Source organism: Taudactylus pleione, unplaced genomic scaffold, assembly GCF_031769625.1.
Source record: "Taudactylus pleione unplaced genomic scaffold, aTauple2 ptg000016l, whole genome shotgun sequence".
In the NCBI taxonomy this organism is placed as follows: domain Eukaryota; kingdom Metazoa; phylum Chordata; class Amphibia; order Anura; family Myobatrachidae; genus Taudactylus; species Taudactylus pleione.
The window spans coordinates 51,961,622-51,976,903 of NW_028284418.1; the positions used below are offsets into that span (position 1 = coordinate 51,961,622).

General features: G+C 45.5%; 1 protein-coding gene across 2 annotated transcripts in view; it reads right to left on the reverse strand.

Moving 5' to 3' along the window:
* Nucleotides 1-14,943, reverse strand: part of TBC1D12 (TBC1 domain family member 12) — a 98,211-nt gene extending 83,268 nt beyond the window's left edge. The window contains exon 1 of one of the 2 annotated variants that reach the window (XM_088476446.1): nt 14,177-14,943. In XM_088476446.1, the coding sequence (XP_088332572.1) occupies nt 14,177-14,745 (569 nt within the window). In that variant the 5' untranslated portion in view covers nt 14,746-14,943. The remainder of the gene's footprint in view (nt 1-14,176) is intronic. The other variant, XM_088476437.1, reaches the window with a different exon arrangement.
* Nucleotides 14,944-15,282: the final 339 nt, after the last annotated feature.

Below are 15,282 nucleotides of genomic sequence, written 5' to 3' on the forward strand. Positions count from 1 at the left end.
CGGCAATGGCAAAGTAGCACTCCTGATGAGGCGTGTTACATGGGAATTGACTGCAGGCGGAGTTTCCCATTTCTTACAATGCGCTTCCGGGAATGGATAATTGGACGCCAAGCGTTTCTGTGGCAGGAAACGCTTACTGGGTGTCTGCCAGGCCACCGCCATGTGATCCGTCAACTGATCAGACAAGGGGAACGCTGCAGAAGTCACCTTAGCTTTTTTAAAACTAGGATACCTCGACTTGGGAGCGGGTGCCTCATCCTCAATCAGAAGAATGGCCCGCACCGCCTTAACCAGAGCCCGCACATTGATGGAAGACTTAGTGTCTACCTCCTGGACTGAGGCATCTGAGGCTGAGTCATCCTGCACCTCACCATCATCCGAGGACCCCTCAGAATCCGAAAGATGCGCAGCCTGCGCCATGACTGAGCGTTTAGACGCCCTGGAGGGCACGTCACTGCGCAACATCGACTGAAAAGCCGAAGATGCTGCCGCCAAATCTTGGACAGTGTTGTGCCACAGGGGTGGACTGAATATACATTGGCAACCCCGCATAGGGACCAACAGGCTGAGACCCCGGGGGGAGTCTGCAATAATTGTGGGACACCCGGGGAATGGGGGATGGCAGGCTGGGGCAACGCCCTAGTAGGGGCGGCAGTCGGGACCGACAGACGGTCCGCGATGGACACCAGCACCTGGGAAAACATCGCCCATGGTGGCTCCTGCGACATGGGAGGTTTAGACATACCAGGGAGCGCCTGGCACCGTCCGCACAGGCCGTCCTGTGACAAATCAACTCTATCCACTCCTGCAGAACAGCGCCTGCAGGAGAACAATACCGGAGCCCCGGAGTGCTCAATCTCCTCCTCAGACATGACTTAGGAAGAAAACGTGCGCACTCACCAGTGTGCTGAACAACAGCCCACAATATGGTAATGTGTAGCACACAACTGTATGTGACGGACCTCACAAATACGTGATTTATATAGGTGAGGTCTGTAGAAACACCCTTCCCCCGCACACCTGTAGGGCTTGTAGGAGAAGGAAAGGGATAGGTATAGGCTGACAGTAAGTAGAAAAAAGACACAGACAGGCAGCACTAGCAAAAGTCACATACCATGCAGGAAGATATACTCACTGCACCTTTCCACTACAATCAACCTGCCCAGATTCAGTGTCTGGGAGGGCTATAGTGCTGTGTACACTGTCCTTGTCGGGGGAGAGGTACACAGGGGGACCGGTCCGCGTGCTCCCTGAAGATCTGCGCTGCCACTTGAAGAAAATGGCCGCTGGAGACCTCAGAGGAGGAGTGGCCGAGTAGCTGCAGCTCAGCGACGCCAGACTACGAGCTGAAAGGCGCGCTGAGCTGAGGGGAGGAGCCGCTAGACAGGGAAGGCTTCCTCCCCTGGCTAGCATATTTAACCCCCGGGTTGCCGGCATCCCGCTTGCCGCTTAATTAACCCTGGTGGTCTAGTGGTCTGGCGGGGTATGCCTCCGCTGGAGGGGGGGCCCGCCGCCACCGCTAGCGCCCCCGGTCTGTCCCCTAGACCGGGGGCATGGGACTGCATTTAAAAGGAACCCGCGCACCGCCGCTAATCAGCGGTGCGCGGCTTACCTTGATCTCCCCGGCGTCTTCCGGCAGCAGTCCCGGGGGAAACCAGAGTCCGGCTAGTACAGACTCTGGCTTCCCCCGCCGCGATCCCCAGTTCAGTGCTGGCGTCGCGGCGCCAGCAGGGAGAAGGAGCGGCAGCGTGGGCGTCTGTACAGACAGCCCATCGCTGCCGCTCTGGAGAAAAAAACTTAATAGTAAAAATTAAAATAAAAAGCTTTAGGGGGCTGCTCCTGCAGCCCCCCCCCCCGCAGGGTGACCCGACTCCGGCCGGGCACCATCTTAAACTGAGGTGCCTGTGGCTCGGGGGCGGGGTATAGGGGAGGTTGGACCCAAGTGCATCCTGGGAGCAGCTAAAAGCTTTAACTCCGTGGTGCCCGAGGATCCAGGATCCAGCTATACCCCAAGGTCACCCTGTGGACCCCTATGGACCCTGAAGTAGAAACATAACATAACAGTAACTGGTCAGAGGACAGATAAATAACCAACTAGCTCGGAGCTTGCAAATAGAATATTTAAACTTTTAAAGCACACAATAACCACCATATGCCTTTCCAACAGAGAAAAACTGATCGGTACACTGTAAATTTGCTTTGAAATCGCAGATGCTGCAGTTTTACTTCATTTACATTATTGGGTGTGCCTCCAAACAGGCACACCCAATAATGTACACAGGCGCATTTATGCTTTTTTTGCAGGCCAACATGGGCATATTTCAAGCCAAGACATGGTCGTTCATACACACTGAACGACCATCATCTATCCAGCAGTCGTGGGTCCCGCTGACCGGGGGGGCGGACCCTCCCTGTGCCTGCATGTGTACAGGCGATCTGCAGACCACCTGTACACACTTTTCAATGGACAGATATGTCTGCAGATATATCTCTCCATAGGCTGTGCAGCACAGCCGACGCGATGTGTCTGAACGACATCATTAACAGACATATCGCCTTTACACACTGGCCGACAGGCAGCAGATATATTGGCCAATCAATTGATCGGCCAATATATCGGCCAGTGTGTACCCAGCATTCTTTGGCATGACCCCCATTCTAGCTCTCGTCATAGCGAGAAGAAAACAAAAATGCACAGGCACTTTTTCTTTGTGGGATAGGCAGAATATAATTTTAAAGATTACAAATATTTCAGAGGCAGTATAAGTTCATTCTGATGTTGGTGTCCAATCAGAAACATGAAGATTCATGGCTGAGCAAGCAAGACTGGAAAGTTCCAGCAGGGCAGCGAAACGAAGATGGAAAAACAGAGCGCACAAGTTTTCCTGGTCTGGTAAACCTCAATGTTATTTTCCAAACATGCTAACTGCACCAGATATGGCTGATAAATTATTTCCCACTGTCTGCCAATTACAAAGCAATGTCATGGTCTTTGACACTGTCCATAAGAAAAAAAAACATCAACATGAAATTAGTCTTCACCCATCATCCAACAGGGGAAAACAAATTATATTTAAGAACAGGCCATAAAATACCCTGTCTCTTGAAGGGGGAACATTTTCTCACAGTAACCAAGTTGGCATGGAAAGAGAACTACAAATCACAGAACACCATAATAATTGCTTTGACTCAAAATTTGATAAGTAGTAAATACTTTGAGGGTTGGAGGGGAGGAGTTATATACTAGAAACCAGTTACCCTATTAAGTGCTAGCTCCTCAACCCTCACTAACCCCATGAGTATCCTGCAGATAGAGGAAAGTTGGGTACACACTATACGATCCGTCGTACAATATATCCTTCCACTGCGGAAAGGAACAATATATCGTATGAATTGTGCAGTGTGAATGCCCGATCAGTCATTCGTGACGGTCGTTTATCGCATCGTAGCATCTGTCGTTCTGCACGGGAGATGGAATGATGCAATGAACGTCATGCAGCTTGTAACGTACACTGGATGGTGCAATGTGTCCTGTGAGCGCAATGCATCATTACATCACATTGTTCCGTCACTGGGTACAAACATTGTATAGTGTGTACCCCGCTTAGGTCTACAAAATATTACACAATACTATAATTAGTCAGCACTCAAACCTATGCTACTAGGAGGTGTTAGTATGAACTAGTCACCATTTTTTAGGTTAAAAAAAAAAAAGTACAACAGAAGGAGCAGAGTCTCATTCTCTTGATGCCAGTCTTCTCTGTATGTAGGTGCGTCAAAAATGTTCCCTTTAACGTAAAGATAATAAATCTATATGCAGCTTCTACATGTCAAAATAGTTCACAGAGAAACCTAATATCACATGAACAGCAACACTGTTTGTGAGTTTGTTTCAAGAAACTCACATACATTGGGCCATATACTCAAATGGCCACATTTGTTTACGAAAAGTTTTCACCGATGCTAACTTTTCGCCCAAAATTCGTATTACGCTATCCTAATAGCACAGCGTATCGCACGTGCGAATTCTCCATAGTCAAAAGCTACAAAAAGTTTACATCATCTCAGGGCAGGTGAAAAGTTGTGCAAAACCCCTATTCTTCACTAAAAATGTCGGTACTCAGTTCAGTACCCCTTGGACACCCACATTAATGACTAATTAGGTAAAAATAATTTTTTAATTAGCTTAATACGGCCAATAATGTCATTTTTGGGGTGAAAAAGTAAAAAATGTTGGAAACTTGGTTTAAAAAGTAGTGGGATTGGTATTTTAGGGGGTTCTATGGATGGGACAGGTGTTTTTAGGATTGCAGGTGAATGTCACAGTTGTATTTTTAAAAATGCAGTTTTATGACACTAAAATATACTTACACTCATTTTAATGCAGCCCCAATTTTACCGCATTTTTTCCCAAAAATTATAGCTTTCTATCATCATTCACAGTTACAGGAAAATTCCTATAATAGCCATTTAACACAATTTAAGAACCCCAAACCCTTTGATTATGTCTCTTAACAGACTTCTATTTAGTTTCCCTGTATTAGTTGTACTTTTATTTGGGGGGGGGGGGGGGGGGGGGGTACAGGGAGAATTCCCCAATTTCACCTGAACTTTTTGTCACTAACAGCATGGAGAATTTTCGCGCAAAAGCCGCATCGCATATTTTGCAACAGGATAGTGCGAATAACGGTAGTGTGAATAGTGGTAGATTCAGGCGAACGGTGCGCTAAGTTTTCACATGCAAAAACATAACATTTTCACTTCTAAATGAATACAGCCCATTGTGTGAATGCAGGCCATTAGAACTTCCAGATTGTTAGAAATATCAATTCGCAGGGCTATGCAGCGAGCTTGTGTGACTTTTCTGCAAAAAACAAACTGGGTTTAGTGCATGAAAAAAGTGGGGAAACCATCCTGGACACGAAAAAAAGTGGCAACTGAGATAGCAGGAACATATAGAAGGATATTAATGGCCATAAGGAAATTACTGGAAATTTTAAAAAATTGTCAAATGACTAATTTTTGCATTAATGCTTGAAAAAATGATAGCAGGCAAGTGTTTTTCAGCAAATTAAAGTCTTTCCGGTATTTTGGTGTATAGAAAAATGTCTGCCATATTTATTTAGTGTTTTTATACAAGTTTGTAAAAAGTTGGAATAAACACTTTTACATCTCATCTGCAAGTTCAAAATCCCTCTCCTACTGTATCAATATGACACCACCCCATACCTGTCCCACATCATTTACACCTCCCCGTCCCTGTCCCACATCATTTACACCTCCCCGTCCCTGTCCCACATCATTTACACCTCCCCGTCCCTGTCCCACATCATTTACACCTCCCCGTACCTGTCCCACATCATTTACACCTCCCCGTACCTGTCCCACATCATTTACACCTCCCCGTACCTGTCCCACATCATTTACACCTCCCCGTACCTGTCCCACATCATTTACACCTCCCCGTACCTGTCCCACATCATTTACACCTCCCCGTACCTGTCCCACATCATTTACACCTCCCCGTACCTGTCCCACATCATTTACACCTCCCCGTACCTTTCCCACATCATTTACACCTCCCCATACCTGTCCCACATCATTTACACCTCCATGATTCAGCTTTTTTTCTTTTTTAGAGAAATTCACCTGAAAACTGACATATTTATTAGCCAAAATATGTTAGACCCCAACAAACTGCATGATTATTCATTGGCAGGGGTACTGTATCCCAACATTATTACCTTAAAATAAAATGTTTCCCTACCTTTTCTCCTGCTCAGGGTCTGCACACAAAATAACAACAAATTTCCTCTGAAAACTTAATGCGAGTTAGTTATACATGGAATTCGCAGAGTGAGTTTGCAGCGACAATGACTCGCAGGACCCAACACGCACCTCATTGATTTGACCCCTTAGAATATATTTATGTGGGATTAAATTACTGAGCTCACGTTTAAAGAGATAATTGGTGTATATGTATGTATATTATATATATATATATATATATATATATATACATACCCACAGCTATATCACCTGTCCCCTCATCACCCAAAGAATATTGCTGGCTATCGAGAAGTTGTATAGATGTTCACTACATTTTGTTTCCGGCACAAGCTACTATTTACCCTATACATCTAAAAGGTGGCAATGTACGCTGCGTTAATTTAACTGAAACCTTGACATTTCTGTACTTTACTTTGATCGGTAACATTATTTTGTGCCATTTGTCTAAGAGAGACAGGCATGAGCCTACACTGAAGGAACAGAGATAAGTCAGGAAAGCCGTTTAGTGCCAGTCATCATAGTTCTTATCACAGAGACCACCTCAGTTGGCAGCAGAAAGAAAATGCTACAGGGTAATGGATGGCAGTCTCTTGCACAGCTTCAAAAACAAAACTATTGAATGTAACACAAAGATAAAGCAGCTTGTCACAGTGAGTGTGCAATGCATTTTACAACAGTATTTATATAATCCCTTCCTTCTAGATCAACAAACAGGTACTTAAACAAAAACATAAAAAAAACAGAAACAAGTTACTCTTATATAAAATTAATTCAACATTTATTACAAAAATAGCAAGAATAAAAATTACTGAAGAATTATAGCAGGGTCTGCTGCAGTCGCGCTAAAAAGACCCTCTCGGCGCGTCAGGTCCCATGAGACTTTACTAGCACCGGGCATATTTTATGCCGAAAATGCATCTAACTTGCAATGCGATGTGACGAAGGGGTCATTCCAATTAAATATGATGTGCAAGTGGGAGCGAGACATCGCGACAGCCGGCGCACATGACGGCAGTCTGAATTTGCATAAAAGTACTGGCAGCCGCATAGGGCTCCTAGCAAAATAATGTGAATTCGGGCTCGAAGCCATCCGCGAGGGGTGCAAGATGCGGCACAGTTTTATCGCCGTTGTAACAGGAACTCGCACCAGTCGCATGTAATTGGATTGACCCCTAGGACGCACCAGCAGACTGAGCTGTTTAAATTGATATGCAACACTTGTATATCAGTGTGCAACTGAGCCTCTGAATCTGTATATGAAGTGCTGCAATGTAGCGGCCGCAGCTTTTTTCATTCCAAGTTCCATTGTGCTTCATATACAGACTCAGGTGCACAAAAATATAAAAGGGTCACATTGTGACTTAAATGCATTTTTTGTAAAAAAAAAGATGCCCAACGCTAGCAGAATAGCACGGGAACTGGTGGCTCAGTCACGTCATGCAAGTGTATTGAGGCTAGATGAATGAGGACACATCTGTAGCTATTCCTAGTAAGAAGAATAAGGATTCTCCCATGTCAAACTGGGTAAAACAATGTTTCGGAGCATTTGGGTTTGTGCACAAAGATTATTTTCCAGTTTTTTGAATACCCAGTTGACCATGTGTAAACTGGTTTGAAGTGAGCAGAGCTAGAACCAACTTGAACACTAGAGCGGTCAAACAACCAAAAATGTGGACACTAAGGTAATTGTACTAGGTCTGCACTGTTTACACAAATGTATTATTTTTTTTTGATTATTATTGTTATTATTAATTTATTGCGGATTTCTCAAAATAGAATAGGGGAGGGGTAGGAGTTACAGTCCCTGGTACAAATGCAGATAGCCAATAAAAGCCATTGTAACTTGAAACACAGCACTGAAATGCACAGTTGTGTACAGATCTGACAACCTCCTCTCCAATAGATCTGCCAACCTCATCTCCAATATGAAGACAATGACCCACATCCAACATTTCCCCAGACAACCTTTGTGTGGAGCTTTGACTAGTTGTTTGAATGTGGGAAGTAAGAAGTATATGGTAGATAGGAACCCCCCCTGGAAGTTGATTTGCCGAGTGGGGCTGCAAGGTGCCCATGGTTTATTTATATTGTTAAAGAGGTGCCAGATTTGCATATATTAATAAAACTTACCAAACCAAATTAAGTAAAATAGAGAAATAAAATGTACTGATTGTATTGTTTTAATAATGTGATAAACACCCGCCCTCAACATCTGGCAAACCATGCAATTCAGCAGGGGTTTGCAACCTGTGGCACTCCAGCTGCTGTGAAACTACACATCCCAGCATGCCCTGCCACAGTTTTGCTGTTAGGCAATGACAAGTGTGGCAGGGCATGCTGGAATGTTAAAGGCCCCACACACATGGTATGATTTTTTACAGGATGTGGCAGTTTTCGATCGATGGAAATGACCAATCGTTTAAACAGTGCCATGTGGGCATAATGATGCGCGCTCCCGCTGATCAATTGAACCTGCAGAAAGATATTGCCCTGTTTTTCAAGATTTGGCATACATGCATCTGTGTCTTATTGACACAGAAGCATGGATGGGATCAGTGAGACCTGTCTGTGCTTCTGTGAGCAACCAACTTAAGGTTACTTTCGCGGTTCTCACCATTGAAGTCAATGGTGGGAACCGTTCATCTGTCATATCACATGCGATCTAATGAATATGCAAATCATTAGATCGTGTACATCGTGCATTAGATGAACATCGTGCATCTATTGCTGCACATCGTTCACTTCAGCTGCTGGAGAGAGTTAAAGGGAGATTGCAAACGACATCGGAACGTTTGCAAATCGTACCGTGTGTTGGGGCCCTTATGTAACACAGCAGCTTGAATGCCACATGTTGCTACCCTTACCCTACAGGATGCCAGCAGTTCTGAGTAAACTGATCCCTATCTGAAATGCTAATTGTCAGTTCTCCAGGGCTGACACAAAAGTTAGAAGGAATATAAAGCTCAGGGCAATGTGTCAATTAACATGGGCTATGGCACGGTCATTCAGTTTTACCTACTTTGCTAAAAACCCTGGAGAACTGGCATTACCGGTGCTGACATGAGAGTTTCTCTGGTAAAGTGGGATTTCCAGACATAAAACGGTTTGCCAGTTGCGATCAGGGGATTTGCAACATATGCAATTCAGTGTTTTTAAAGACCAACACAGAATATTCTTCAGAAGTGACCTAGTTGTTCATTTATTTCATAATTCTAAAAAATTTGCATGCGTCTAATTCACACTTAACAAGAGACATCTACTTCCTCAACTCCTGACATTCCACTCCTGCCCTTAAAAGTGCCTGCTGCCGCCAGTGGTTTCCCCCCTCCCCCCCCCCCCCCCCACCAATACCACAGATGACATTATGCGTGAGACTAGGGATAGGACTGGGGATGTAGCTGAATTCCCCCTGTGATCAGCATTGAGCACATAAAACTAGTGCCAGTACTTGGAAGGGGGGGGGGGGCCTTGGTGTTCAGCTGTGCTACAAAAGTGGGTAGAGCAGCATTTAAAAAGGCCCTGGGGAGAACACTGCATTGGTCGTAGAGAATGTTTGCAACTATGCATCCATTGCCATAAGGGCTCTCAAATCCCTTCCCATTACACAAAGTGGTAATGTGCAGACCAGGAGACTGAATCACAAAAGAGTGCTGCAATTTTACACTTTTTATCTGTAAATGACTTAAGCTGGCTACACACTATGCAATTCTCAGGCCGAACTGTCAGATACTGGCTGGTTGGCCCGAGAATTGTTTAGCATGTATGCTGCACCAGGGCACAACGGTTGGTCGATAACCCGTCCCCGCCATAGCTTGTGGTATACATGCTATGTCGGTCCTGTCGTAAAGGCATAGCTCAGAATTTGTAGCGTTGATGGAGATTGGCCAGATCCTGCATATAAAAAAATGTCACCTCAACAATTTGAAGTCCAGGCGATCGCTTGAAATTAAGCCATTATTGTGTAGTATGTACGCTCCACATCTGGTGTTATCAGGATGATTTCAGTCATTGGAATTTCTCTAGTCGTTGGCAAATCCGACAGGTGTATACGCAATTATAATGAGAGATTGGTTATCTGTTTTTACAACACAAATTTTAACACCACCATAAAATGTTACCAACAAAAACAACGATTTACCCATCAGGAGTCTGGTATCGACACTTTGTAGAAGAGTTTATTTAACATTACCTCTACACGAAGCCGGGTATGTATGTGTTCCACAGTCAGTCTCATTGTGACAGCTGCCTCATGTACGTATATCAGAAGGTTTAAAATACAACCACACACACAAGTATTCACACTATTAAATTCAAATCTGCTGATGTCAAACCAATTGTATTATTCTTTTCTGCGTAAAAAGAGGCATATTATTGTGTGCAACCTGCATTTAGTATACTTTCCACGTCTGTAAATAACACCTATAAGCAATACGTCCTAGTATAACAGACTGCCTCACTAGCCCAACTCCAATGGCTCTTGTGATTGACTAACTTGCACACACTAAATAAAAGAAATGTAATTGCTGAATTGGTCCTTTGCGTTGTCACTCTCAGCATGAAGGCTGAAGAACTCTAACTTCAAAGCGCAGTCCCAAGTCCTAATGCTTTAAGCTCTATCGTTTATTTCTGCCTCAAGTCAACCAGACTTGGCATAAGACAATGCAAATCTACTGCCCATTATCATGAATACCACTACGGCTGCAGAATGGTTAAAACAAATGTTCTTTGGTTTTATGCACTAGTTGTAATGTTTTTCCTGTCACAGCTGGAGCTGTTTTCACTTCTGTTTTCCCTCCAGGGTTTTTCCAGAAGGCTGTGTACAGAACCATGCATGCACAACGTATTTCATGTCTTGGGTAGCAGACAACTTCTGGACTTGCAACTTATCCTGAATAATAACGAAACTTGTGATGCCAGTTTTTAACCAAATTACTAAAAGATGTCACTTACTCCTCTACCATGTGTCTAGGTCAGATGTTCCCAAACTCAGTCCTCAAGGCACCCCAACAGTCCAGGTTTTAAGGCTATCCATGCTCGACCACAGGTGACAATTTGATTTAAATACCTGTGCTCAACCATGGATCTCTCTAAAACCTGAACTGTTGGGGTGCCTTGAGGACCACGTTTGGGAACCTCTGGTCTAGGTTAATTCATCTAGTCAAATCAAAGTACTGTAAGTGACTTGCAGGATCCAATGTCATAAAATTTCCAATAAGATTGTGTGTTACATACAGGAACCATCTCCGAATCGATTATTTTGATTTTACATTATATTTATGTACTTGCCTCTGTGGGCATTTTTAGAACTAACAAATAAAAGTAATGTTCATTCTAGCACCTTGCACCTGACACAACCCGTGCAGTCCCGCTTTCCTGCCTGGGGTGTTGCTCTATGCTCTCGTGCTTCTAGCACACTCTGGTCTGTATCTCAGCAGTTTGATGCATCAGCTGAGTGGGCTAGAAGCACTACAGCAGATAGCAACACCTCAGGAAGGATAGAGGAACTGCACAGGTTGTGACAGGTGCAGGGTGCTAGAATGAACACTATAGTAGACTATGGAATTCTAATCTATTACTAATTCCACATTTCATATGCAAATAATTCACAATTAGGTGTTTCACAGCAACACAAGCACCCTAAAGTGCACGTGGGAGTTTTAATTTTAAATGGCACAATGTTGTTGTGGCATCGCTATCATTTTGATAGGTTTGCAGTCATTATAAATAAATGTATGCCAATGTAAGGCCTCATAGCAAATCAACCATTCAAATGATTTAAGGTTGTGAAATCCTACGTTACAAGGGGCCAGTTTGGCCTTTTTTCAACCTCACTAAAATCAGCTGAAGCAAAACTTGGGCTAAACATAACTTGATTTTTTTTCTTAATACAGAATAATCTGTGCAATATTTCTTTTTTTTTATTCAGCATGTGCAGAAGGACACCAATTACTAATACCCCTTTTCCACTGACCAAATTACCTGGGTTATTGCAGTTTCAACCCGGGTAGCGGCTCAGTGGAAAAGGATCCTAGGAAAAAATCCCGGGTCAACTGAGCCAGCATTTCTTCACAAGTCTCGAGCAGGGTTTTCCACAGGTGATACCCTGGTCCGGCTCAGTGGAAACGGGTTACCTGGGTCTTCCGACCAGGGACCCGTTTCCCGCATGGCGATTGGCTGTCATTCAGGAGGCTGTCTGTGTGACAGCTGTCACCAGGGAGGGAGAGTTTTACAGCCTCCCCGTATGGTCCAGACTGTTCCGGTTTTTACCCCATCCCCTCCCGAATTACAGCCACCCCCCCACCTGGGAAGGATCCCCAACCCTGTCGCCAGCCCGCTGCATTCAGGGGAGAGCTGGAGTTTCTGACGCTTGGTGATGACATCGCCAAGCGCCGACACTGCATCTGGGTGCAGTGTGAACACCGTCGACCCGGGATATTCCCGGGTCGACAGCGCAATGAAAGTGGGGTAAATCCCAGGTCTGACCTGGCTTGGAACAGTGTTTGTTTTTGGTGGAAAAGAGGTATAAGTGAACTCATTGCAGTTCCTACTCTTAAATTTAAAAGGACACAACTGTTCTCTCTGTTTTGTGGAGGGGTCAACATGTCCACATTGTAATCCTGGGTTTAGCCCAATAATCTTATATTCAATCTTCCTACACACCCAAATTGGATAGATTTGAATTTCAGCAGTCAGACGTAAATGCTGGATACCAGGAGATCTAGTAGCGCAGTTGGCCATTGATCATAAAGACAGAAAGTAGCAGTCAGCCAGGACATGCTGAAATGGGAAAGGATTTGCTCTAAATCAGCTGATAAAATTACTACAATGTTTAAGCTATAAACAATGAGATAAGACTTTGGTCAACAAAACCAAACTGACACTATAGTAGTGTACGGTCTCACATTAAACAATAAACGGTCGGACATGATTTGGTACAGGAGAATGGGAAATTAGCTTAATGAATGACCTATATTAGCACATACAAAGTAACTGACCAATCGTTATAAGCTGCCAATTTTCTGTGCATTTTATTTATATATATTTCCTTGCACTGAGTAACCTACAAGCTGCCAAGAGAGGTTACATATTTTATAGAGGAAAAGATCATTTAATGACCAGAGGAGGGAAGGGGGGGGGGAGAGAGAGATTTGTCAAAGCTTGGAGAGAGTGTACCAATCAGCTTCTGTCACTTTACAGGCTGTGTTTGGGAAAAAAAGCAGATGACTAGATCAGGGTACACCCAGATTTACTACAAGAGATCAATCAACAGGTGATATGAAGTTGTGAGGTTATAAAAACAAACTTGGTGCTGATCTTTTAGGAGCCAGTCTACAATAAATCACTACTGATGAATCAGTTCTACAGAACTATACAGCATAAACATCATGCCTCATACAATGAGATCATGCACAAGATGATAGGTCAGTGGTGTCACCACCATGACTCTACCATGGCAAGGGGGTCTGTGTGTCAGGGGTGATCAGTAAGTATTCCAGCTGCTTCAGAACCTAGTGAGTGGCTAATACAGTGATAAGCAACCTGAAATATTATGGGAATGCATTGGGTAGCCTGATAACCTTCAAAAGAGCTGCAAATAGCAGTAAATTAAATTGATACATTTGATCAATAAAATACATCTATCTGTAATAACATTAGCAGGCCTTTTCAACAAGCCATGCTATAATAAACAAATATGATCACAATGCAGGAAGGAACTGGGGAATTCAATTAAGCGCTCAGAGGGACGCATGTGGCCCTAGGCATATACTGCATGTCAGTCATTCTGCAGGAACCAAGGCGTGTGCATGTTGTATCATCTGGGCAGTGGTGCATCTACAGAAGGGCATGTTGTATCATCTGGGCAGTGGTGCATCTACAGAAGGGCATGTTGTATCATCTGGGCAGTGGTGCATCTACAGAAGGGCATGTGCATGATCTGGGCAGTGGTGCATCTACAGAAGGGCATGTGCATGATCTGGGCAGTGCATCTACAGAAGGGCATGTGTATGATCTGGGCAGTGCATCTACAGAAGGGCATGTGTATGATCTGGGCAGTGCATCTACAGAAGGGCATGTGTATGATCTGGGCAGTGCATCTACAGAAGTGCATGTGTATGATCTGGGCAGTGCATCTACAGAAGTGCATGTGTATGATCTGGGCAGTGCATTTACAGTAGTGCATGATCTGGGCAGTGGATGTTGTATCATCTGGGCAGTGGTGCATCTACAGAAGGGAATGTTGTATCATCTGGGCAGTGCATCTACAGAAGTGCATGTGTATGATCTGGGCAGTGGTCTGATGGTATCCATGTGCCAGAGGCTATCCCGTCCCGAGTGTCCCCCTGTCATCCTAGAGCTGTCCCCGCAGGAAGGGAGGGGACCTCACCTGGTGAAGAAGTCGGCAATCCCTATCCTCCAGGGTCTCTCCTCGCCTTGGTCCTGGGGCCCCTGGCTCCCCTCCGGAAGGCTGAGTAAGTCGTCCAGGTGGTCGGGAGCGCTCTGCCTCCGGCTCACCTCGAACGTGTTGCGGGAGCTCAGGGTGACATCCAGGAAGCGGAAACGATCGGCCTCGGCGGACACGAAGTAGCCGGCCACAGTGTGCGCACTGACCGGGGAGGAATCGGAGCTGGACGAGCTGTCCGGGGGAGCGGCGGCCGGGGAGGTGTCCAGGGGCCCCGGCCTATGGGAGCGCTCAGCGGAACAGCACTGCCGGTGACAGGCGCAGCCCGGGCTCCCGCTCACCACCCCGTTGGGCAGCTTGAGGCCGGGCTGGGGCAGGTAGCCCAGGTCGCCGTTGGTCAGTCTCATGCCCGGGCCGGTGCTGTACAGCTGGAGGACCTCTCTCCCGTCCCCTGCCTCCTCCTCCGCTTCTTCCCCTTCCTCGGTCAGGTCCTCCCCGCAGTGGTAGAAGACAGGAGGACTCCCCTGGCCACCGGCATCCTCCGGACCAACCATTTGCTGCGCCCGGCCACCCTCTGTGTAATGCAGCTGCTGACAGGCCGGCCCCGGGAGCGGTGCAGCGGCCGCCGCCTGGTCCCGGTGATGTGTTCCGTGGTGGTGAGGGCGGCTACAGACCGCAGCTACACAAGTGGCTCCCCTGTCCGGGGTCTGAGCTCTGGGGGAGACGTTCCTGCTGCGCAGCGCCGTCACATGACGCGCACATACGGGATTGCCGGCACCGGCTGCGAGGGGCTTCTGGGAGATGTAGTCTTCATCCTTCCATCCATGCTCAGTGACATCCAGTCCAATTTTCAGAGCTGTACCACAACATACCATCTTTGTGTTCCGCTGTTTAGGTCTGTACTGAAAAAGAAAAGACATGACTCACAAAAATGACTATTCCTAAATGTTTAATGTCACAATGTGCCAACCGTGCATTTAAAACACCTCTAAACTGGTTTATATTCGATTTAATGAGGTTTAAGCCATTTTCCACCTTATATATTTGAAGGACTGAAGTGTCTAATGTTCGTCGGTGCTTGCAGGATGGAA